We start from the raw sequence: 25,719 nt of genomic DNA, 5'->3' as shown, positions 1-25,719 counted from the left end.
CGATTATTATCGATTATGCCGATTAGTTGTTGCAGCTCTAGTCTGAACCAAAAAAAAAAACTCGGATGCTTTTTTTTTTTTTTCAAATAAAGATAGCAAGAGAACGGAGAAAAATTGATAATAGGAGTAAATTAGAAAGTTGCTTAAAATTGCATGCTCTATCTGAATCACGAAAGAAAAAAATTGGGTTCAGTGTCCCTTTTTAATAATCTTTTTAGTTTACTTCTATTATCTAATTTGCTTAGTAATTTTAGTATGCTTTTTGTTGAAAAGCATGCCTATGTAGGCTCAGGAGGTGGGAGCTAGCTGCTGATTGGTGTTTGCACATATGTCTCTTGTCATTGGCTTACCAATGTGTTCAGTTAGCTCCCAGTAGTGCATTGCTGCTCTTTCAACAAAGGATACCAAGAAAATGAAGCTAAATTGACCTGAAAAGAACACTGGAAAGCTGTTTAAAAATGTATGCTCTATCTGAATAATGTCTTTTTTAAGTTATTGGTTTCTGGTGATACCCTTCTTTCATATGTTATGACACCTGATTTCTTCTAGTGGTCAATTTTTAAAGAGCATTGTTTATTCTGGTTCGCTGACCTACTTTTCATGTCGTTCCTGTATATACAAAAAACAATATTTGGGGCCTGATGTGTTTAAAGCTCTTCACTCGGACAAGATGATCTAAGAAGCCTTGTCAGTACTGGAAGGTCTTTCAAATAATTTTAGAGACACAAAATTTAGTTTGAATTGCTGTTTATCTCGCTATGTAGTGTTCTGAATGTGAATGAAAGAACACAACATTTATAATATAAGGTCTAGAAAAAAAATCCCAAAGATTGTATGTGATTTCTCCCAATTCCAGGGAGTTTTTGATCATTGGACCACTAGAGAGTAATTAAAATTAACATTTTAGTACTTATATCTCCCACCCCCTGCTGGGAGAATGATTTCTTCTGCTTCTTGTTTACGTAGCTTTCCTATAGCCAAGACTTATTTACAGAAATGTTCAGTATAGGTGGTGGTTTCAACCGTCAAACTCGGCTATTTCAAGTGACAAAAAAAATTATATACACTATTTGTAAAAAAACATTTTTTAAATACCCTCCAGTATGTAGAATGGTTCATTAGGGATGAGAACTTCCGGTGGAGGAGCCCTCATCGCATGCTGCGTTTGGTTCAGCAGCCTTAGAGGGCCGAATTAAGACCTTCAATCCTTATCCTAAGCTGAATCAGCCTTTGGCCGTTCCCACACCGGCTTGGTGGGCTACCATATTGCTGCAAAGTGGCTGCAGCACTCAGCGGAAGTCCCGATAGCAGAGACGCTGCTACCTGTGCTAAGGTTAAAGCCTGGGACCTGCCTATGCTGTAGGAAAAGATATACTGACTGACGACCTTAACATACCTACCTGCTAGAGCCTGTCGGGATCACCGCAGCCGAGAGCAAGTTGACGTGCCAGCGCCCTCCTGGTAGGGCGAGGCGGGCTGGAGCTGTCCTCGTTGGCAGGAGTTATCCGGTGTTTAGTCTAAGCCGGCAGCGGAGGGATCCACGAGGATTCACGTCACAGCGCTGGGTCCACAACAGTGGCGCATCAGATTGGCGTCACCGGTACCCGACATGTGGAGCTAGGAGCCAGAGCTGTTGCGGCTCCGGGAAGCAGTTGAAGTGACCCAGCAGAAGGCAAAGGCAAGGTGGCAGATACTACCTCGAGACCCAACAAGGTTTGGAGTAATACAAGCATGCAGGACCTCGGACTTGGTAACATCCCTGAAACACCGGTATGTGACTTTTTATGCAGTGGGACCTTTTTCTATTCTTTTTACCTGCTGGGGAAATATCTTGAATTAACTCTGCATTGGCGTTAAAAATAAGTAAAGGGAGGAGAGGGAGAGGAGAGAAAAGAGGAGAGACTTTCCCTGGCGTCTAGGAAATACAAAGGAGGTTAATAAGGGGAAGAAAAAGAAGGGCTGTATTCTAAACCCCTGAACTTTGAAACCCCTGAACTTTGATATTGGAAGACAAGGGGAAAAAAAAAAAGGAAAAACAGGGGTAATAACTCATAGCCTTCTCTGGTACTAAGTGATGGTACCTTAAGGAACTTGCTTGGGACTGAATAATGGCATCAGAACTGGATTAAACGCTCTTGTGGAGCTACTTAGAAATAATTTTGCTTATTTTCTTTCCCTTCCTTAAATAACAGTTATCTGTTTTACCACTAAGCTTGTTATACTTAAAGAATATACTGTTTGAATTACTAAGCTAGTTTAGCAACTTATTTAATTTCCTGATTAGAAGCTTTACTGATATAATTAATATATTGTAATATAGGCTTATCTCACATAAGCTACTGACTGAGATTTATATATATAGTACCCAGCTTATATTTACACATAATCAAAAGCTGAATATTTTTTGTATTGCTTTGAATTTTTTTTTTTCTTTTTCTTTTCCTCTCCCTTTAGTCATTATTGACTGTTAAAAATATTGCTGGATATTTGTGTACAGGTTTGGAGAAGTAACTGAGCTATCCTTATATTAGCAGTCTGTGCTGTAGTCATAGACGCCTAGCAGGGGGAGGCCGGGGTAGACTAGATTTAAAGGAGATAGTTACAGTATTTAACTTTTCTTTTCTGTTAATTCAGTAGGGAACTCCTAATAATTAAAGGAAGTAGTGCGGATATAGGTGGAACTAGATCCTAGAAATAAACTATAGCTTGAATCAGGCATAATAATATCACACATTGTACACTTAATTCACATTTAATATAAATATCACTCACTAGCTGAACGGCCAGACTGGGATTTACATTATATTTTTTATTTTTTTTTCTCCTCTCGACTGCCCTTTTCTCCCTTTTCTTTCTTATACACGCTGATACCACGTCACAATCCCTATCACTCTTTGTTTTTTTTTTTTGTTTTTTTTGCACATCTTTAAATGGAAAAATTTGTCACCCAAACAAAACATCACTCCCCCGCTATGTCTGCAAAATCAAAAGACAAAAAATCTAGGCCCACTGATATCAGCACTGATTCTGTGGAAGTATCTACACTACCTTTTGATACACAAAGTCTAGTATCACAGCTAAGTAATCTTTTCTCCCCGCAATTTGATATTATTAGGAGAGAACTAGGCACTATTTCTTCGGATTTAACTACATTAAATTCTGAAGTTAAACAGTTTTCCAATAGAATGATAGAAGTGGAAAGTAGAGTGTCTAACCTAGAGGATTTAACTAATACTCAAGAATTACTCCTGAATACTCAAATCTCCAAAATTCAGAACTTGCAAGCACGTCTGGACGAGATGGAAGATCGTTCCAGACGTAACAATTTAAGAATAGTTGGGCTCCCGGAAACCCCTGATTATTTAAATTTGATAGAATTTACCAGTAAGACCCTACCACTAGCATTAGGATTCCCTGCTCATCTCCTACCTCTCCCAATTGAGAGAGCACACAGAATAGGAGTTAGGAGCCCTAATGAAGAAAATATAGCCAGACCCAGAATTTGTATATGTAAATTACTAAGACACCAAGATAAATTAGAACTCTTAAGATTATACAGGAAAATTGAGAGGTTCTCTATAGGAGGTAAAAAGATTTTGTTTCAAGACTTCTCTCTAGAGACGTCTCAGAAAAGAAAGGTTATGGCACCTTTATGCACATCTCTGATAAAGAATGGCCTCCAAGCACGTATGCTGTACCCAGCTAAGATTCTAGTTGAGGAAGGCGGAAAGAGATATATGCTCAAAAACTTAGCTGAAGCAAAAGAGTTTATAAAGACTAAACAATTATTAACAAATGTAGCCCCAGATGTACAAGTAATAACAAGAGATTGCTCGGCTATACTAGATTCTTAGAATGCTTAAAGTCAATTTGAAAATTAAACTCAAATGTTTATTGAAATATGTTCAGTTTAAAGATATGATATTGCCATGTTTGGTATTGTATTTTTGTAGAGAGATATTTTCTCTTGGGGTTTTTTGTTTTTTTTTCCTCTCCTCCCCCCCTGTCTCCCCTCTTTAGTGCTGAAGGGGAAATAAAGAGCTTTTGAGCTTACAAAAAGTTAAAACTAAGTATTTATTATGGCAAATGAATTGAATATACTCTCGTGGAACATAGGTGGTATCTCCTCGCCGATTAAACGCAAACTCATTATTAAAGAATTAGGTAAGTTAAAACCGAGTATTGTCTTCTTACAGGAGACTCATTTAAAAGATATTGAAATACCGAAATTGAAATCAAAGTGGGTCGGCGAGGTGATAGCAACACCATGTATAAATAGAAAATTAGGGGTAGCGATCCTTATAAATAGAAATCTAACATACGAAATCATTAAAATAGAACTAGATAAAGATGCTAGATATATGATTGTCCAGATTCGGGTTAATACAGTTAATTTTGTACTTTGTAATATCTATGCTCCAAATAAGTTTATTAAAGAATTCTGGGGAAAAATTAAGATTAAATTATTTCCATTTATATCTGATAACTTGATCGTAGGTGGTGACTTTAATATGTCCTTAGTTCCTGAAATGGAAAGGACCTCTAAAAAAAATATGAAAGAATATAATAAACAAGCAAAATTTTTTAAAAGTTTTTCTCATAAGCTTAAATTAATAGACATATGGCGTATTAAAAACCCAAATCTTCAGACCTATACATGTGAATCTAAGTCACACAAGTCTTTTTCTAGGATTGATTTTATTCTTGTTTCTGAGGCGCTTTCAATAATGAAAATCAATCCACAGATAAATGATATATTAATATCAGATCATGCAATTATCATACTTTCCCTCCAGTTAGGTAATAGCACTAGAAATAATATTCAAACTATTCCTTTTCCCCGTTATTTATACTATAATACTAGATTCTCCTATTGGTTAAAACAAAAATGGAGGGATTATTGTACAAATAATATATCCTATCTGAATTAAATAGAAACTTTCTGGGAGGCATCAAAAGCCGTATTAAGGGGCGAAATTAAGTCATTTATATATGCTAAGAAAAAAAAAGTACTAGCCAGGGAAATACAATTAGCGAATCAAGTCAAAAATGCCTACAGGAAGGTCCTTAATAATCCCTCAATTACAAATTGGTCAAAATATATTTTAGCTAGACAAGAAAGGGACATAGTATTAAAACAGAGATCCCAGGAAGAAGAGCAAAACACTAGTACCAAATTTAGAGGATCTTATGGTTGCTCGGTTAAATATTTGGCCAATCTAGTTAAGAATAGAACGAAAAATTTTTTTATTCTAGCAATTAAAAAAGATGGTCAGAGGAGTATAGAGACTAAAGAAATTAGTAAATTATTTTTTGAGTATTATCAGCAATTATATTCAAACACTCAGAGTGACAATGTAAATCAAGAATATTTCTGGTCACAAATTCTGTTACCTAGAATCTCTGAAGAACAACTAGCAGCACTTAATCTGCCAATTACATCGCAGGAGATTATACTAGCAATAAAAAAAGCTAAATTAAATAAGGCAGCAGGCCCAGATTGCTTACCAGTGGAATATTTGAAAATACTAGTAGAGGAAATTACCCCAGTACTAGAAAAACTTTTTAATAGTTATTTTATGTCTAATAACCCAATCTCAGTCCACTTTTCTGCAGCAAATATTACATTAATACCGAAAAAAGGTAAGGACGTAGAAGATTTAGGGTCGTACAGACCGATATCAGTTTTAAATGCAGATTATAAAATACTAACATCAATTGTGGCCGCTAGATTGATGGGTTGTTTGGATGGAATTATTCACCCTGATCAAATGGGCTTCATGGCATCAAGGAAATCATCCAAGAATATCCGTAAAGTCACTACACTTTTAGATTATATGTGGAATATAGAGGATATTAAGTACTGACATCTATAGAGGATATTAAGTACTGACATCTAGGGTTAATAACGGTTTAACAACAATAATGTTGTATAATTTTTAACTCACATATGCTAATACTGATAGAATAAGAAAAAGTTCTAATGAATATAGATGTAAGTTTTAACTATATCAGTCCCAATTTTAGATGATCTGTATAATGTATGCATGAACGACGAGTTTGTATTATGCATATTTTTACAGTATATAACTTTGTATACTATTTTTAGGATTCTATTACCAATTTTTAAAGATTCACTACTATGTTTATACTACTATGTTTATATTATACTAACTCCATTTATATGTTTTATAGAATATACCAATTGAGTAAAAGGAATTAATTTTTAATACACAGATCTTACATTTTTACACCATAAGAAATCATGTATATACACAAAAGCAACTATATATAAACTGCATTAAGAAAAAGCTCTATTCAATACAAAAAGAGAACCTAGATAATCCACCTTAAGTAAATCAACCTTTAAGCAAATCCACCTTAAGGAATCAACGATTTATCAATTAACTTATGACCAATCACAGATGAACTACACATTTATAAAGGATCTCAGAACCAGCTTAAACCATCTTGATAAAGCCATTCTATATGGTGAAACGCGTTGATGGACCTAGAAGAACAATTACAAAGTGAGAATATATAATTATCTACAAGGATTGCAAAGGATTCGTTGGGATTATTTGATCCACTTCCAATACTCTGCGCAGAGTTTTTTCATCGAGACCGGACCTACATTCGACACGCATCCAGCGTTCCTGACTGTTACGGTACCAACAGTGTACCAAGAGTTAATACCAGGGAACAACGTCAGCAATTCACAAACCAGCCAGTTTTCAGGTTTAAACAGAATGACCACTTTATTTGAAGGCAGCACACAGATTTATACACCCTGGCTTCCGGTTACAAAGGGCATTGGTTTAACAGTAAAGCAAACATATGAACAATGCATCAAACCTCTAACAATTGTCTATTCACAGGTAAAACAGATTAACACATTAAGTTAATTTACTGGGAAAGAACGTTTACTCAGACAATCTGATATTGGCCAGTCTAGTTAACATAATCACACAAGGACACAATCAGTTTACCCAGACAGACTCCTGAGACACAATCAGATCTTAAACATACATAGAATACATCTTATTACTGAATATAGGAACAGTTCTTATTAGCTATAAAGTCTTTTATGCCCACTTGGCTTATAGAGTCACAATTGCTCCCACAAGGGGCACTCACACCCTGTACCCATCCTGTATTTATGGATACAGGGTGACATAGACATAAGACAGAGTTATGAAAGTACATGGGGTGTCCAGCATATAAAATTCCATATTTCCATGCAGTCTCTGGGTATCCTTAAGCCCATGTACCTCCAGCCCAAAGAATGTTCCATAACAGGCCCTCCAATGTACAGTGGCGAGATTGGTTTTGTCACATCTCTCCCCTTTTCCAAACAGACTAACAGGGAATCTGACCTCCTGCCGGTCAGTGCCCTGGTTAGTCCAGCAACCCACCCATAAAACACAATTAGTAGTACAGCCCACCCACAATAAATGGTTACTACACCTGAGTACGGGGAAAACTTGTTCATGTCCAGGTGCCTCACCACAGCTGTGTGGGGGACTGGTACGCTGAATTGGTGGGTTGCGAGGTGGGCAGAGACCAGCTGTACTCTGCCCGGGTGCCAGCACTACCATGGAAGTAGCCTGGTGGGAGCCTGGTTGCTGGAGGGGAAGACCGACTGTCTCCCCTTCGGATACATAGCTGTGCTGCTGGAGGGGGAGACCAGTCGTCTCCCCTTTGGCTAAACAGCCGTGTTGCTGGGGGACAGGACCATCAAACTCCTCTCCCTCTGGTTTGTCATGCTCGGCTGTCCAGGGTATATACTGTGCCATATACCACCAGAGCGCCTGGTAGGCATGTCAGTTTGCTGGGACAATCCATCTGTATTCCCGTTATGAGAGAGAATTCCTGTCCATACAAACAAGGGTTCAAATTCCTCAGTGCCCAGACCAGGGCCAAACAGTCCTTCAAAATCCCATCAGCTTCTTTACGAGTTTTCTGTACCTGCTCTTTATAGGTATCCACAATCCCTTCATACTGACATAGGGTGCCCTTGAGTTGCTGCACCTCACTATGAGCCAGCGTCAGCTTCTCCTCCAGTGTCACTAAGTTTGTCTTTAATGTTTCATGTTCCACTCTCAAGCTGGTGTTTTCTGCAGTCTGTCGGTGCAGCTTGTCTAGCAGAGATTCCTGTTCTAAACGCGCTTTTTCCTCTGCGCTCCTCTTCTCCTTCATCAGCGCATTGTAACGGGACTTCCACGTATCAATAGCGGATAGAGATTTACTGAGCTCAGCGTCCTGGGGCTTAGCAGCAGGTGGGTCAGTCTCTGCTGCACGGATCTGGGCACGGGTAGTCACAGAGTTAACATCAGCGGGACCCATAGGAGCGTAGGCAGAAACAAGGGGGGCCAAGTCATTTCCAAGAAGAACATCAGCGGGTAAGTCCTTCTTGATCCCAACATTCACAGGTCTAGCGCCCACTCCCCAATCCAAATGTACCCTGGCAACAGGTAGGCTGAACACATCGCCCCCTGCTACCCTCACAGCCACAGTGTCTCCAGTGTACTGTTTCTCAGACACCAAGTTCTTTTGAAGCAAGGTCATGGTAGCACCAGTATCCCGTAGACCACTGACCTTCTTCCCATTCACTTTAACCAGTTGCCGGTTATTCCGGTGGGCAGCTTGCACAAGGTCTGCCTCATGTAGGATGCTCCAGCATTCTTGCGCCTCTACGTAGCGGGCCGCAGGCTGAGGATTACGTGGGATTCCGCCGGCGGGTCTTCTCCAGGACTGCGCTTGGTTCGCTGCGTTTAGGGGACACTCTGGTCTTTTGTGCCCTAGTTGCTTACATCTAAAGCACCGAATAGGTTGTGAGTAGCACCGCAGGGCTCTCTGAGGGTAGTTCGTGGCCGGAGGCCGTGTGGTATAGTGGTGCGCCGGGGTTTGGTAACTGGCAGCTGCTGGGGTGACTGGGGGTCTGTACTCCACTCTAGCAGGGGGCTTAGTGGTAGCAGTGTCCAGTTTGCGGGCATCCGTATACTCATCTGCCAAGCGAGCCGCTTCCTGCAGGGTGGAGGGTTTACGGTCCCGAACCCACTCTCGAACTCCTGCGGGTAATTTGTCGAAGCAATGTTCCAACAGGAATAGCTGCAGCACCTCTTCCCCAGATATGGCTTGGCACCCCGCTATCCAGTGAGCTGCTGTGCGGTGCACCTTACATGCCCACTCAAGGTAGGAATCTCCAGCTAATTTAACAGTGTCTCTGAACCGTCTCCGGTATGCCTCCGGTGTAACCGCATACCTGGAGAGCAGAGCCTCTTTTACAGTATTATAATCCCTGACTTCCTCATCTGGAATGGCCAGAAAAGCCTCTCTGGCCCGGCCGGATAATTTTCCAGATAATATCGTGACCCAGTCCTCTGCGGGTACCTTGTGTGGTGCACATTGCCTCTCAAAATCCGCAAGGTACCCATCAATCTCTCCTTCTGTTTCCAGGAAGTTTTTAAAAGCTGCAAAATTTACTTTTCTCTTTTCCATCTTAGTCAGTATTGTAATAATCCCCCTCTTCCTGAGGTTACTGGCTTGTGTAGTTGCTCTTCTGGGCGATAAGGTTCATTCCGTCGCTGCCACCAATGTTACGGTACCAACAGTGTACCAAGAGTTAATACCAGGGAACAACGTCAGCAATTCACAAACCAGCCAGTTTTCGGGTTTAAACAGAATGACCACTTTATTTGAAGGCAGCACACAGATTTATACACCCTGGCTTCAGGTTACAAAGGGCATTGGTTTAACAGTAAAGCAAACATATGAACAATGCATCAAACCTCTAACAATTGTCTATTCACAGGTAAAACAGATTAACACATTAAGTTAATTTACTGGGAAAGAACGTTTACTCAGACAATCTGATATTGGCCAGTCTAGTTAACATAATCACACAAGGACACAATCAGTTTACCCAGACAGACTCCTGAGACACAATCAGATCTTAAACATACATAGAATACATCTTATTACTGAATATAGGAACAGTTCTTATTAGCTATAAAGTCTTTTATGCCCACTTGGCTTATAGAGTCACAATTGCTCCCACAAGGGGCACTCACACCCTGTACCCATCCTGTATTTATGGATACAGGGTGACATAGACATAAGACAGAGTTATGAAAGTACATGGGGTGTCCAGCATATAAAATTCCATATTTCCATGCAGTCTCTGGGTATCCTTAAGCCCATGTACCTCCAGCCCAAAGAATGTTCCATAACAGGCCCTCCAATGTACAGTGGCGAGATTGGTTTTGTCACACTGACGTCACCAGCTGTAGTGAGCCGCGCCGGACACCTGTGCCATACCCTGACGGAGGATTCAGCTCGACTAAAGAGCAGGTAGGCACCATAGAGGTGTAGCGGTCCTGCAGCGTGGTTGTCAGTAAGTTATTCCTAAAAGAAGGTATCAACTTATTTTCACAGAAACTGCCAATTACGGAACTTTCAATATCTCCATACGGGACTTTTAACACCTGTTTACTCCTATAACGGAGCCATAATAATACTTCATCCCTAGGTAGTTTGATATCTACCTCTTTCCCAAACGGAACTTTCACTGTTATAAAAGCCAAGATTCCATAGGTGGATTTACTCTCTCATATAGGGCTACTATCCCAATATAATTTTAGACTGAGCTGCACAAATAGTCAGCTATTTTTATCTTATTTTTTATGTTTTAGCATAGAGTTTGTTACTATATATGACCGGTCATAATATCATAGTATCAGTAGACAATATTTCATTGTTATTTTAATTAAGATAAATAAATTTTATTTTGATATACATATTGCTTTGATATTTGATTCATTTTAGTTGCTTGGATATTAGATTTAAACTAGTCGCACAGGTAGACTCTGTAACATCTACACTATATTTTTATGCCACACAAAGTGTTTTCATAATATATACCTTCATAATTCATATCTCTAAATATACTAATATATATTTATAGAATATTCATCATCCCCAGAGCTGTTTAGCGCATACACACATCTCTCTTTTTCTTTGTACCAGTTCTTGCATTATCTGCTTTATGGGAGCAGATTAGTGTGTATTGCAAGGGGCAGATTTGCGCACCATATACCCAACACTTTTTTAGGATATTAAAGGGAAACAACTAAAATATGACTCAGCAATTTTAACACTTGATGCCGAGAAGGCGTTTGACTCGATTGAGTGGGAATATCTATTTAAAGCCTTGGGAAAATTTGGTTTTAAAAATCAGATTGCACAATTTATTCATAATTTATATAGTAAACCAATATCTTTCCTACTGGTTAATGGCTCTTTAACACAGGCAATATCCTTAAAAAAAGGTACTAGACAGGGGTGTCCACTCTCCCCCCCCTATTGTTTAATATTGCGCTCGAACCTTTGGCCATATGGTTAAGACAATTATGCGTAGGGATTCCTATAGCTGCATCAAGACTGAAAATTATCCTCTATGCCGATGATCTCCTGATCTTTTTATATAATACTCCCCAGGCAATACCATCAATTTTAAATTGTTTAAATCTTTTCAGTACCTTTGCGGGATACAAAATAAACTATTCTAAAAGTGAGTTTATGTGGGTAAAGTATACGCGATCCTCCCATTAAGTTGTCGATTAACTTACATATCTGGGCATACACTTACACAAAAACCCAAATAATTGGTATAATTTGAACTTTCAAACACTCTTACAAAAAATCAAACTTAATTTAGAGATCTGTGCAGCATTCCCGCTGTCTATCTCAGCCAGAATTAGTCTTATTAAGTCAATTGTCTTTCCACAACTGCTATATCCTCTACAGAATCTTCCACTCCTTCTTAAAAAATCTGATATAAATAAAATAAATGCTATGTTTACTAAATTCATTTGGCGTGGTAGGAAGGCGTGTATTTCTATTTATAAGCTTACACAAAAACGTAATGTTGCTGGACTTGCCCTACCCAATATCAATTTTTATAACTTGGCCGCTCTAGTTAAAATTGCGATAGACTGGCTAGCAGAAACTAACTGGTTTTCTTCAAATGAAATTGAAAGTCCAATGATCTATCCTTTCTCATTAAAAGCTATCTTGCATAATTCAGCGAACAAAATCCCCGGTATTGTCTCTGGTTTAATAACCATCAACAATATAGTGATAGCATGGCGTAAATTCTGTTCCCTGATTGGGATAAATCACACTTTTTCTGAATATTTACCTATAATAGGTAATGTAGAATTTACCCCGGGAAACACCCAGAAAATATTTAGGATATGGGAAGAAAAGGGCCTGAAATACCTATACCAATTGCTCTCAGATACAGGACAGATATCGGCTTTTGAATAGCTTGTAAATCAATTTGATCTCCCGAGAAATAGCTTATTTGCCTACTTTCAAGTTCGACATTTTATGGATTGTAGAGACCCTACTCTGGACAATGGAGGCTCATGGTCAGATATTAGAGTATGTATTCAAAAATCTGTGGGGGGAACCTTATCTATATCACTGATATATAACATTATGCTGGCTAAACAGAGTCAAATTTTTCTGGACAAAATTTGTAATACATGGCTACCTTATTTCCCTACTGTGAACCATGAGAAGATCAAGACAAGCTTCTCAGTCTTGGGTAAATGTAGGGTTTCAATAAACTGGAAAGAATCTCACATGAAATTACTTAATAATTATTATCTCACTCAGCCAGATTGAAAAGAATGTTTCCTTCACAAGCATGTTTCTGCCCACGTTGTTCATATGTAAATGCAGACATTTTACATATGTTCGGTTCCTGCCCAAAAATTTACCAATTCTGGAATAAGGTATCATTCTGGTTTAATAAAACTTATGGGACTAATGTCTATATAGGGTTGGAAGAGATTATATTTCTTGAGGTTCAAATAGATAATCAAAATTTGTATAGAAATATATTAAACACAGTAATACTACTATCCAGGCATTTAATTTTGAAAGCCTGGAAGAGTACAATAGCTCCTAGCTTTTCGCTTTTTATTAAAGAGGTACAGAATCAAATTATTTTTGAATCATTTCACACACAATTATTAGGAGAACAAAAAATTAAAAAATTCTTGGTAGGATGGATTCCCATTATTAAAACGTATTCCCCTCAAATCCAAAAACGTATTTTGAACCCTTTCTTGAGCTCTAATAGTTTTGCTGAATTAGTTCTATTAAATGAATTTCCGGCATCTTGGATCTCGTTATATAGAGAAATATATTAGTGCTTATTAGCCCAGTAAATTAATTTAGCCTACTGAATAATAAATACAATTAGGATTCAGCATTAGGGGAGACAGGGGACGGGGTTCTTTTTTTTTTTTTTTTTCCTCGCTTGCTTTGTTAAGGTGGAGCAGAGTCTCCGTGGAATTTACAATGTGATGAGGAGCTGGTCTCCATAATATATTATATTTTCTTTTCTTTTTTTGTTTTTGTTTCCTGTGTTATATGAAAAAAACTGATAAATATTTTAAAAAAAAAAAATGGTTCATTAGGAATATAAGTGGATACATTTTTTTTATTTATTTTTTTGGGTGCACTATCCTTTTTTTTTTTTTTTTTTTTTTTTAAATTGGTTTATTTTAGTGTAATTTTTTTCTATTACTTGAATTGTCCTCATTGTTACCTGGAGACTTGGCAAAAATGGTCATTAAAGGGATAGGAAAGTCAAAATTAAACTTGCTTGATTCAGATAAAAAATGTTATTTTTAATATACTTTTAAATTCACTTCCATTTTGAAATTTGCTTTGTTCTCTTGGTATCCCTTGTTGAAAAAGAATATGTACATATCCTACACTAGTGGGGGCTAGTTGCTGATTTGTACCTGCACACATTTGTCTCTTGTGATTGGCTAACTAGATGTGTTTAGTTAGATGATAGTAGTGCAATGCTGTTCCTTCAGCAAATTATTTGCACTAAGATAAGAGGTGACCTTCAAGGGCTTAGAAATGAGCATATTAACCTACTTAGGCTTAGCTTTCAACAAAGAATACCAAAAGAACAAAGCAAGTTTAAAAAAATTCTGTGCTGGAATGTCCTTGGGTAAGATGGTGACTCACTTGGTATAGTTAGCACACAGGTTGGTGTCCTTGAAGAGCCCCACTAGATAAGCCTCACTGGCCTGCAGCACCATGACGCATAGCTCTAAAAGTGCAGATCGGTCTTAGAGTCCTGGCCAATCTCTCGGACCAGGCGCTGGAAAGGTAGCTTGCGGATGAGCTGCTTGGTGGATATTGCATGTGTTTCTCCATTTAAAGGCATATAGGTAATGCTGCTTAGTGAGATGAAATCATTTTAGTGTGCAATTTCCTTTTCAAGAATACTTTGCAATGCTGTCTGATCTCTGTAGAAGACCTTGCCTTAAAGGGATATTAAACAGTAAATACATGCTAAACAAAATGATGTATTCACAAAAAAGATTAATCTTATAACGATATGTAGATATATTTTCAATAATTAAACAACCAATATAACTGCACAAAATACAAGTGTAAAGCACTGTTTGTCAAACCTGTTCTCAGGCCTTCCTAACAGTCCACATTTTGAGGATATCGTAACTGGAGCACAGGTGAAATAATCAGCCGATTAGTAAACATGGTTATTTTACCTGCTCTCATCCAAGGTAATCCTGAAAACCTGGCCTGTTGGGAGACCTGAGGGCAGGTTTAAAAACCAGTGGTGTAAAGTAATGAACGCTGCCATGTTTGAACTAGTTTTCTATTTATTCCTGTTTGTGCAAACAAGGCTGTGTGGAAACCCTTTCAGATAATTGTATGTTCCACACAGTCTTGTTTGGACAGTCTTATTGCCTTTTTTATATCTGTCCCTATTTATCGTTGGCTGAAAAGATCATTGAAGGGAAACTTAAACAGCCATAAGAGACAAAAAACATAATTTATGCTTACCTGATGAATTTATTTCTCTTGTGGTGTATCCAGTCCACGGATCATCCATTACTTGTGGGATATTCTCATTCCCAACAGGAAGTTGCAAGAGGACACCCACAGCAGAGCTGTCTATATAGCTCCTCCCCTAACTGCCATATCCAGTCATTCGACCGAAAACAAGCAGAGAAAGGAGAAACCATAGGGTGCAGTGGTGACTGTAGTTTAAAATTAAAAAATACCTGCCTTAAAATGACAGGGCGGGCCGTGGACTGGATACACTACAAGAGAAATAAATTTATCAGGTAAGCATAAATTATGTTTTCTCTTGTTAAGTGTATCCAGTCCACGGATCATCCATTACTTATGGGATACCAATACCAAAGCTAAAGTACACGGATGATGGGAGGGACAAGGCAGGTACTTAAACGGAAGTTACCACTGCCTGTAAAAAAACCCTTTCTCCCAAAAATAGCCTCCGAAGAAGCAAGGTATCAAATTTGTTAAATTTGAAAAAGTATGAAACGCAGACCAAGACTCCGTCTTGTAATCTGTTCAACAGAAGCCACATTTAAAAAAGGCCTAAGTGAAAACCACAGCTCTAGTAGAATGAGCTGTAATCCCTTCAGGAGGCTGCTGTCCAGCAGTCTCATAAGCTAAATGAATTATGCTTTTTAACCAAAAAGACAGAGAGGTTGCTGAAGTCCTTTGACCTCTCCTCTGTCCAGAATAGACAACAAACAAGGTGAATGTTTGATGAAAATCTGTAGTAGCTTGTAAGTAAAACTTTAAAACACGAACCACGTCCAAATTGTGTAAGACGTTCCTTCTTTGAAGAAGGGTTAGGACACAATGATGGAACAACAATCTCCTGATTGATATTCTTATCAGATACCACCTTAGGTAAAAACCCAGGTTTGGTGCGTAGAACTACCTTATCTGCATGGAAGATCAGATAAGGAGAATCACATTGTAAGGCAGATAACTCGGAAACTCTACGAGCTGAGGAAATAGCTACCAAAAAAAAGAACTTTCCAAGATAAAAGCTTAATATCTATGGAATGAAGAGGTTCAAGCGGAACCCCTTGAAGAACTTTAAGAACCAAATTTAAACTCCATGGCGGAGCAACTGGTTTAAACACAGTCTTGATTCTAACTAAAGCCTGACAAAAAGCCTGAACGTCTGGAACATCCGCCAGGCGCTTGTGCAAAAGAATAGACAGAGCAGAAATCTGTCCCTTTAAAGAACTAGCTGACAATCCTTTTTTCCAATCCTTCTTGGAGAAAAGATAATATCCTGGGAATCCTGACTTTACTCCATGAGTAACCCTTGGATTCACACCAATAAAGATATTTACGCCATATCTTATGATAGATTTTCTTAGTGACAGGCTTTCTTGCCTGAATTAGGGTATCAATGACTGACTCGGAGAAGCCACGCTTTGATAAAATCAAGCGTTCAATCTCCAGGCAGTCAGTCTCAGAGAAATTAGATTTGGATGGTTGAACGGACCCTGAAGTAGAAGGTCCTGTCTCAGAGGCAGAGTCCATGGAGGAAAGGATGACATGTCCAGCAGATCTGCATACCAAGTCCGGCGTGGCCACGCAGGCGCTATCAAGATCACTGATGCTCTCTCCTGCTTGATTTTGGCAATCAGACGAGGGAGCAGAGGAAACGGTGGAAACACATAAGCCAGGTTGAAGGACCAAGGCGCTGCTAGAGCACCTATCGGCGTCGCCTTGGGATACCTGGATCTGTAACAAGGAAGCTTGGCGTTCTGGCGAGACGCCATGAGATCCAGTTCTGGTTTGCCCCAACGATGAATCAATTGTGCAAACACCTCCGGATGGAGTTCCCACTCCCTCGGATGAAAAGTCCGCCTCCCATTTCTCTACACCTGGGATATGGATAGCTGATAGGTGGCAAGAGTGAATCTCTGCCCAGCAAATTATCTTTGAGCCTTCTAACATCGCCAGGGAACTCCTTGTTCCCCCTTGATGGTTGATGTAAGCCACAGTCGTGATGTTGTCCGACTGAAATCTGATGAACCTCATTGTCGCTAGCTGAGGCCAAGCCTGAAGAGCATTGAATATCGCTCACAGTTCCAGAATGTTTATTGGAAGGAGTGTCTCCTCCTGAGTCCACGATCCCTGAGCCTTCAGGGAGTTCCAGACTGCCCCCCCCCCCGCCTAGAAGGCTGGCATCTGTCGTTACAATTGTCCAATCTGACCTGCGAAAGGTCATACCTTTGGACAGATGGACCCGAGATAGCCACCAGAGAAGAGAATCCCAGGTCTCTTGATCCAGATTTAGTAGAGGGGACAAATCTGTGTAATCCCCATTCCACTGACTGAGCATGCAGAGTTGCAGCGGTCTGAGATGTAGGCGTGCAAACGGCACTATGTCCATTGCCGCTACCATTAAGCCGATTACTTCCATGCACTGAGCGACCAAAGGGCGAGGAATGGAATAAAGAACACGGCAGGAATTTAGAAGTTTTGATAACCTGGTCTCCGTCAGGTAGATCTTCATTTCTACAGAATCTATCAGAGTCCATAGGAAGGAAACTCTTGTGAGGGGGATAGAGAACTCTCTTCCTCGTTCACTTTCCACCCATGCAACCTCAGAAATGCCAGTACTATGTCCGTATGAGACTTGGCAATTTGGAAGTTTGACGCCTGTATCAGGATGTCGTCTAAATAAGGGGCCACTGCTATGCCCCTTGGTCTTAGGACCGCCATGGTACGAATAGTCTCCATCTTGAATGATGGAACTCTGAGAAATTTGTTTAAGATCTTGAGATCTAAAATTGGTCTGAAGGTTCCCTCTTTTTTGGGAACCACAAACAGATTTGAGTAAAATCCCTGTCCCTGTTCCTCCTTTGGAACTGAATGGATCACTCCCATAACTAGGAGGTCTTGTACACAATGTAAGAATGCCTCTTTTTTTATCTGGTTTGCAGATAATTGTGAGAGGTGAAATCTCCCTTTTGGAGGGGAAGCTTTGAAATCCAGCAGATATCCCTGGGATATAATTTCCAACGCCCAGGGATCCTGGACATCTCTTGCCCAAGCCTGGGCGAAGAGAGAAAGTCTGCCCCCTACTAGATCCGTTACTGGATAGGGGGCCGTTCCTTCATGCTGGCTTTTTGGCCTGCTTACCTTTGTTCCAGGTCTGGTTAGGTCTCCAGACCGACTTGGACTGAGCAAAAGTTCCCTCTTGTTTTGCATTAGAGGAAGTTGATGCCGCACTCGCCTTGAAGTTTCGAAAGGCACGAAAATTAGACTGTTTGGCCCTTTATTTGGACCTATCCTGAGGAAGGGCATGACCTTTTCCCCCAGTGATATCAGCAATGATTTCCTTCAAAGCAGGCCCGAATAGGGTCTGCCCCTTGAAGGGAATGTTAAGCAGCTTAGACTTTGAAGTGATGTCAGCTGACCATGATTTAAGCCATAGCGCCCTGCGCGCCTGGATAGCAAAACCAGAATTCTTAGCCGTTAGTTTAGTCAAATGAACAATGGCATCAGAAACAAAAGAATTGGCTAGCATAAGTGCTCTAAGCTTGTCAAGTATGTCATCCAATGGAGTCGCTACCTGTAAAGCCTCTTCCAGAGACTCAAACCAGAAAGCCGCAGCAGCAGTGACAGGCGCAATGCATGCAAGGGGCTGTAGGATAAAACCTTGTTGAATAAACATTTTTTTAAGGTAACCCTCTAACTTTTTATCCATTGGATCTGAGAAAGCACAACTGTCCTCGACAGGGATAGTAGTACGCTTCGCTAGGGTAGAAACTGCTCCCTCCACCTTAGGGACTGTCTGCCATAAGTCCCGTGTGGTGGCATCTATTGGAAACATTTTCCTAAAAATAGCAGGGGGAGAGAACGGCACACCTGGTCTATCCCATTCCATAGTAATAATTTCTGTAAACCTTTTAGGTATTGGAAAAACATCAGTGCACACCGGCACTGCATAGTATTTATCCAGTCTACACAATTTCTCTGGCACTGCAATTGTATCACAGTCATTCAGTGCAGCTAAAACCTCCCTGAGTAACACGCTGAGGTGTTCAAGCTTAAATTTAAATGTAGACATATCAGAATCAGGTTTAATCATCTTCCCTGAGTCAGAAACATCACCCACAGAAAGAAGCTCTCCTTCCTCAGCTTCTGCATATTGTGAGGCAGTATCAGACATAGCTCTTAAACCGTCAGTATGCTCTGTATTTCTTCTAACTCCAGAGCTATCTCGCTTTCCTCTAAATTCAGGTAGTCTGGCTAATACCGCTGACAGTGTATTATCCATGACTGCCGCCATGTCTTTTAAACATAATGAACAAGGATTTTCCTTTATGTCAGACATGTTTAAACAGACTAGCAATGAGACCAGCAAGCTTGGAAAACACTTTAAATCAAGTTAACAAGCAAAAAATAAAAACGGTACTGTGCCTTTAAGAGAAACAAATTTTGTCAGAGTTTGAAAAACAGTGAAAAAAGGCAGTAAATCAAACGAAATTTTTACAGTGTGTATAATAAACTAGCAGAGCATTGCACCCACTTGCAAATGGATGATTAACCCCTTAGTTCAAAAATGGATCAAAAAAACGACATAGACGTTTTTTAACAGTCCCAACCAACTGCCACAGTCCTGCTGTGGCCCTACCTTCCCAAATAAACGACTTTGGAAAGCCTCTCAGCCCTTTAGAGATGTCCTATAGCATTCAGGGGACTCCTGGAGGAAGCTGGATGTCTCAGTCTGTAATTTTTGCTGCGCCAAAATAGGCCCCTCCCACTCATGTTAAAACAGTGGAGAGTCTAATGAACCTGTTTCTAAGCAAATTTAAGCCAGCCATGTGGAAAAAATAGGCCCCAATAAAGTTTTATCACCAAAGCATATATAAACACGCTTAAACATGCCAGCAAACGTTTTATATTGCAAATTTATAAGAGTATTACCTCTAAAAGTAAGCATGATACCAGTCGCTATTAAATCACTGTATTCAGGCTTACCTTACATAAATCTGGTATCGGCAGCATTTTCTAGCATTTACGTCTCTAGAAAAAAAAATTAACTGCACATACCTCATAGCAGGATAACCTGCACGCCATTCCCCAGCTGAAGTTACCTCTCTCTTCAGTTATGTGTGAGAACAGCAATGGATCTTAGTTACAACCTGCTAAGATCATAGAAATCACAGGCAGATTCTTCTTCTATTTTCTGCCTGGGATAAAATAGTACAACTCCAGTACCATTTAAAAACAACAAACTTTTGATTAAAGCAAAAAAACAATTACTTTTCACCACTTCTCTCTTACTACCTCCATGCTTGTTGAGAGTTGCAAGAGAATGACTGGATATGGCAGGGGAGGAGCTATATAGACAGCTCTGCTGTGGGTGATCCTCTTGCAACTTCCTGTTGGGAATGAGAATATCCCACAAGTAATGGATGATCCGTGGACTGGATACACCTTACAAGAGAAAATGACCTGCTGTAATCGGTTAGAGCATGTCATTTTAAAACTATTGACCCTGTGTTTAACCCCTGCATCTGAGCTATGTGACTAGCAGTGCTGATTGGATCAGCGGCGGGTTCCGCTTGGGACTGGCAGTGCACTGTGGGTCCAGAGTAGTACTTCTACTGTGTGTTTAAACCCTTTGCAGGGATTAAACACACAGTAGAGCAGGGTTGATGGTCGTAAAATGACATGTTCTAGCGGATTAGAGCTTTTTTTTTGCTTTTTTATATTATAGCCCTTTATGTTAAAACATGGTGGTGCCCAATACTTTATAGAAACACTGTGTGATTCACAAAACCATCAATTTTCAGGTAAAGGGGGTCATAATAAATAGTGAAAGTATAATGTAAAGTCTTTTTGTTTTGTTTTTAAACTACACATAACTAAAAAAAATTATTACAAGCTCATACTGTTTAATATCCCTTTTTTACTTGACAAGGTGTGGAGCAGGGGCTGGCATATTGGTATTATCATTGTGCTAAAGTTATAGTATAAAATAACCAGATACCTTACTACTTATTTTTTTCAAGTCAGATTTGATCATCAATAAAGAGTATATATTAGAATAAAAATTAAGTGAATATCTGGTACAACCCTCTGCAGCTTCTACTCACACATCGGATCTGACAGCCCCACTGTTAGCAACATATCCACATTATTTAAGACCCCATAGCCCTGCAGCCTCTTTGTTAGCCACATAAGACATCAGATCTCAGAGTTTTGCCCCTGAAGTTCCTATGTCTGCTGCTTTGGCCTGTGCAGGGGGAGTGATTAACATAGTGCTGGGCATGGGTGCCATATTTAGTGATAGGCGGAATGTGATAAGGGCAGCACCAAAAGCCGTGTCACCCCACATTACGTTAACTAAGTGCCACTAACGCTGTAGGTGGCTGACCCCTGCTTTAGATAACTCACAATATTATTTAATACAATATATGAAAACAGAGTATATAATGTATAATTACCGGACTATATTGTGATAAAATGTTCAGTACTTAAATGTGAAAGTTTATTTGTTGCTATATATAACTTTTATGTCTGATTCCCCCAGGTAAAGTCATTGGTAAGAATGGTAAAGTGATCCAGGAAATAGTGGATAAATCTGGAGTAGTACGAGTGAGAGTGGAGGGTGACGGTGAAAAGGCAGAGCAGAGAAAAGAGGTAATGTACTAAAGCAGAACCACTATCTATATACCGCACTGGATGTCAGACTTAAATTGTCATTTCATTGTAAAAATTGTTTACCATTGATGCATTCCCAGTAACTTTCTATACCAGCTGCAGAGCTTTAAGTGTCTTGGAAATTGCTTTATTTTTGTATTTGAAATAGCTTTTGTTCATTGAAACCACCACCCATTAAAATGGACTGAGTGTGCAATAAAGAGCAGACCTGCTTATCTTATAGAGATATGAAACCAACATTTTTCTTTTGTGATTCAGACAGAGCATTTTTCAATTTAATTCTATTCTCAAATTTGCTTTGTTCCCATGATATTCTTTGTTATTTAAAGAGATAGATAGGCATCTGGAGCATTACATGGCAGGAAATAGTGCTGCCATCTAGTGCTCTTCCAAATGGATAACATTCTTCCAAAACTGCTGCCTTATAGTGGGTCCCTGCTTTTCAACAAAAGTTGTTTAAAATTACATGCTCCTCTCTCTTGGGTTTCACATCCCTTTAAAGGGACACTCAAGTCAAAATCAAAAACTTCAAGATTCAGATACAGCATGCAATTTTAAACAACTCTCCAATTTACTGCAATTAACAAAATGTTCACACTCTTTATATATTTACACTTTTTGAGTCACCAGCTCCTACTAAGCATGTGCAATAATTTACTGCATATACGTATATGCATATGTGATTGGCTGATGACTGTCACATGAGATACAGGGGGAGTGGAAATAGACATAACTTTGCAATTTATTTAAAGGGACAGTATACTATAAAATTGTTTTTCCCTTAATGTGTTTCCAATTACTTTTTTTACCAGCTGCAGAGAATAAAATGTATGAGATTTGCTTTTTAAGGTTTATTTGTGTATATGAAGTAGCTGATTTTGTGTTTTGAAGCCACAACCTAATAAAATGGGTTGAGCTTGTAGGTATAATCAGACCTCATAACTTTATCACATTGTGCACATATACCTGCTTCTTTATCTTATATCTGTCCATTCACCAATACTTAGAGAGAACAATGGAAAATGAACATTTTATTACCTTATCTCGTCTATATTCCACTTGGAGTGTAATTCCTTCTACTGGCTGTGTTAACACAGCTTGGCCTCGTGGCCAAAAACTTTCAGGATGGATGGGGTTAGCACAGGCTAAATAAACTAATTCAAATGCCAATATAAGGTTAATGGAAATACTTGTAAACAATTTAATACACTCCAGCAGGTAAAGTGGATCACTGGGCACAAATTAAAGAGGAGATTGTTTTGATTAAACTGTCCCTTTAACAAAAATCTACTACTCATTTGAAGTTCAGACTAAGTGCTATTGCATTGTCTTCTTATCATGCATTTGTTGATTATGCAAATCTACTGTATTGACTGGTCCTTTAATTTTCTAAAAACACGTGGTGGTGGTGGTGGGGTTTTTTTTGTTTTGTTTTGGGGTTTTTTATATATATTGTTTTCATATTTTGTTCATTTTGTTTCTCTTAACACATTTTAAAGGGACCGTAAAGTAAAAATGAAACTTTCATGATTCAGAGCATGCAATTTTAAACAACTTTCCAATGAACTTCTGTTATCAAATTTGTTTGTTCTCTTGGTATCTTTTATTGAAGAGTAAAACTAGGTAGACTCATAAGAACTCAGGTGTGTGCACGTGTCTTTAGCACTCTGGCAGCAGTGTTTTGCAACATCGTATAAGAAAGCTACAAATAATGTTGCAAAACACTGCTGCCATAGAGTACTAAAGGGACACGTGCACACTCTTGAGCTCTTATGAGTCTACCTAGTTTTACTCTTTTAAAGGGCCATAATACCCAAATGTTTAAACACTTGAAAGTGATGCAGTATAACTGTAAAAAGCTGACTAGAAAATATCACATCTCTATGTAAAAAAGAAAGAGATGTTTTACCTCAAAAGTTCCTCAGTAGCCACCTCCCATTGTAAAGAATTTCTTAGCAGCATTTTAGTGTGTCTGTCCTAGGACAGCTTAGGGGATGAGCCTCGTGAACTCTCATATTATTTCACCAATCAGGTAAAGGAAGCTTACTATGAAATCTCATGAGAGTTAAGTGAAATCTCATGAGATCACAGTAAGAGTTCATGACCTCAGCACTGCTGATGCTGATTGGCTGCTGTTCATTTCTTCATTTTTTTTTTATTTTTACCTTCAGCTGGGAGCAGGTGAAGTATAACTTTTTACACAGAACTTACTCTGCTGTGCTGAGGAGATTGTGAGGTAAAATATCTTCCTTTTTTATATAGAGATGCTCAGGTGATATTTTCCTGTCAGCTTTTTACAGTTATACTGCATCAGTTTCAAGTGATTTAGCATATGAGTATTATGTCCATTTAATAAAAGATACTAAGTGAACAAAGAAAATTTTATAACATAAGTAAATTGGAAAGTTGTTTAAAATTGCATGCTCTATCCAAATCATGAGGTTTGTTTTAAATTTTTGCTTTGTCTCTTTAATGATTCAGATAGAATACAATTTAAAACATTTCAATGTACTTACATTATTGAAACATGCACAGTCACTCACATGCTACTACTGAGCATGTGCAAGAATTTACATTATATATATATATATATATGTATATGCATTTGTGATTGGCTGGAGGCTGTCACGTGATACGGAGGAGGGAAAAATAGAAGTAACTGAAATTCCGACTGTTGTTGCATTGTGTTTTTGCTGTGCATTTGTTGATTATGCAATTATATTGTATTTAATTGCCCTTTTTAATGAATCAGTGAATATTGTTTGCGTTCATCTGTTCCATTTGATGAACAAATAGGAAAAGTGGTTCAAAATCATTATTCCACTGCAAATATATCTATCTAGGTACTTTTTTTAGCATTTAAAAAAAAATAAAAAATATATATATATATATATATATATATATATATATATATATATATATATATATATATATATATATATATATATATATATATACAGTTATACAGTTGCAAGAAAAAGTATGTGAACCCTTTGGAATGATATGGATTTCTGCACAAATTGTCTATTGTTGTGACTAAGATGATGATCAGATCACATTTTATGACCAACCACAGTCTGCTTAAACTAATAACACACAAAGAATGAAATGTTTCCATGTTTCTATTGAACACACCATGTAAACATTCACAGTGCAGGTGGAAAAAGTATGTGAACCCTTGGATTTAATAACTGGTTGAACCTCCTTTGGCAGCAATAACTTCAACCAAACGTTTCCTGTAGTTGCAAATCAGACATGCACAACGGTCAAGAGTAATTCTTGACCATTCCTCTTTACAGAACTGTTTCAGTTCAGCAATATTCTTGGGATGTCTGGTGTGAATCACTTTCTTGAGGTCATGCCACAGCATCTCAATCGGGTTGATGTCAGGACTCTGACTGGGCCACTTCAGAAGGCGTATTTTCTTCTGTTTAAGCCATTCTGTTGTTGATTTACTTCTATGCTTTGGGTCATTGTCCTGTTGCAACACCCATCTTCTGTTGAGCTTCAGCTGGTAGACAGGTGGCCTTAAGTTCTCCTGCAAAATGTCTTGATAAACTTGGGTATTCATTTTTCCTTCGATGATAGCAATCCGTCCAGGCCCTGACGCAGCAAAGCAGCCCCAAACCATGATGCCCCCACCACCATACTTCACAGTTGGGATGAAGTTTTGATGTTGATGTGCTGTGCCTATTTTTTGCCACACATAGTGTTGTGTGTTTCTTCCAAACAACTCAACTTTGGTTTCATCTGTCCACAGAATATTTTCCAGTACTGCTGTGGAACATCCAGGTGTTCTTGTGCAAACTGTAAACGTGCAGCAATGTTTTGTTTGGACAGCAGTGGCTTCCTCTGTGGTATCCTCCCATGAAATCCATTCTTGTTTAGTGCTTTACGTATTGTAGATTCGCTAACAGGAATGTTAGCATTTGCCAGTGACTTTTGTAAGTCTTTAGCTGACACTCTAGGATTCTTCTTCACCTCATTGAGCAGTCTGCGCTGTGCTCTTGCAGTCATCTTTACAGGACGGCCACTTCTAGAAAGAGTAGCAGCAGTGCTGAACTTTCTCCATTTATAGACAATTTGTCTTACCGTGGACTGTTGAACAGCAAGGCTTTTGGAGATACTTTTATAACCCTT

General features: G+C 38.9%; 1 protein-coding gene across 1 annotated transcript in view; it reads left to right on the top strand.

The window, feature by feature from the left end:
- The window catches only part of LOC128663849 (RNA-binding protein FXR2), a 66,244-nt gene that overhangs the window by 8,931 nt on the left and 31,594 nt on the right, over window positions 1–25,719 (top strand). The window contains exon 10 of the mRNA XM_053718383.1: window positions 21,449–21,558. Within this exon, the coding sequence (XP_053574358.1) occupies window positions 21,449–21,558 (110 nt within the window). The remainder of the gene's footprint in view (window positions 1–21,448; window positions 21,559–25,719) is intronic.

The sequence above is a fragment of the Bombina bombina genome, chromosome 6 (genome assembly GCF_027579735.1).
Source record: "Bombina bombina isolate aBomBom1 chromosome 6, aBomBom1.pri, whole genome shotgun sequence".
NCBI classification, from domain to species: domain Eukaryota; kingdom Metazoa; phylum Chordata; class Amphibia; order Anura; family Bombinatoridae; genus Bombina; species Bombina bombina.
Note: the sequence above shows the minus strand (reverse complement) of the source record. Positions and strands in the feature narration are given on the sequence as shown.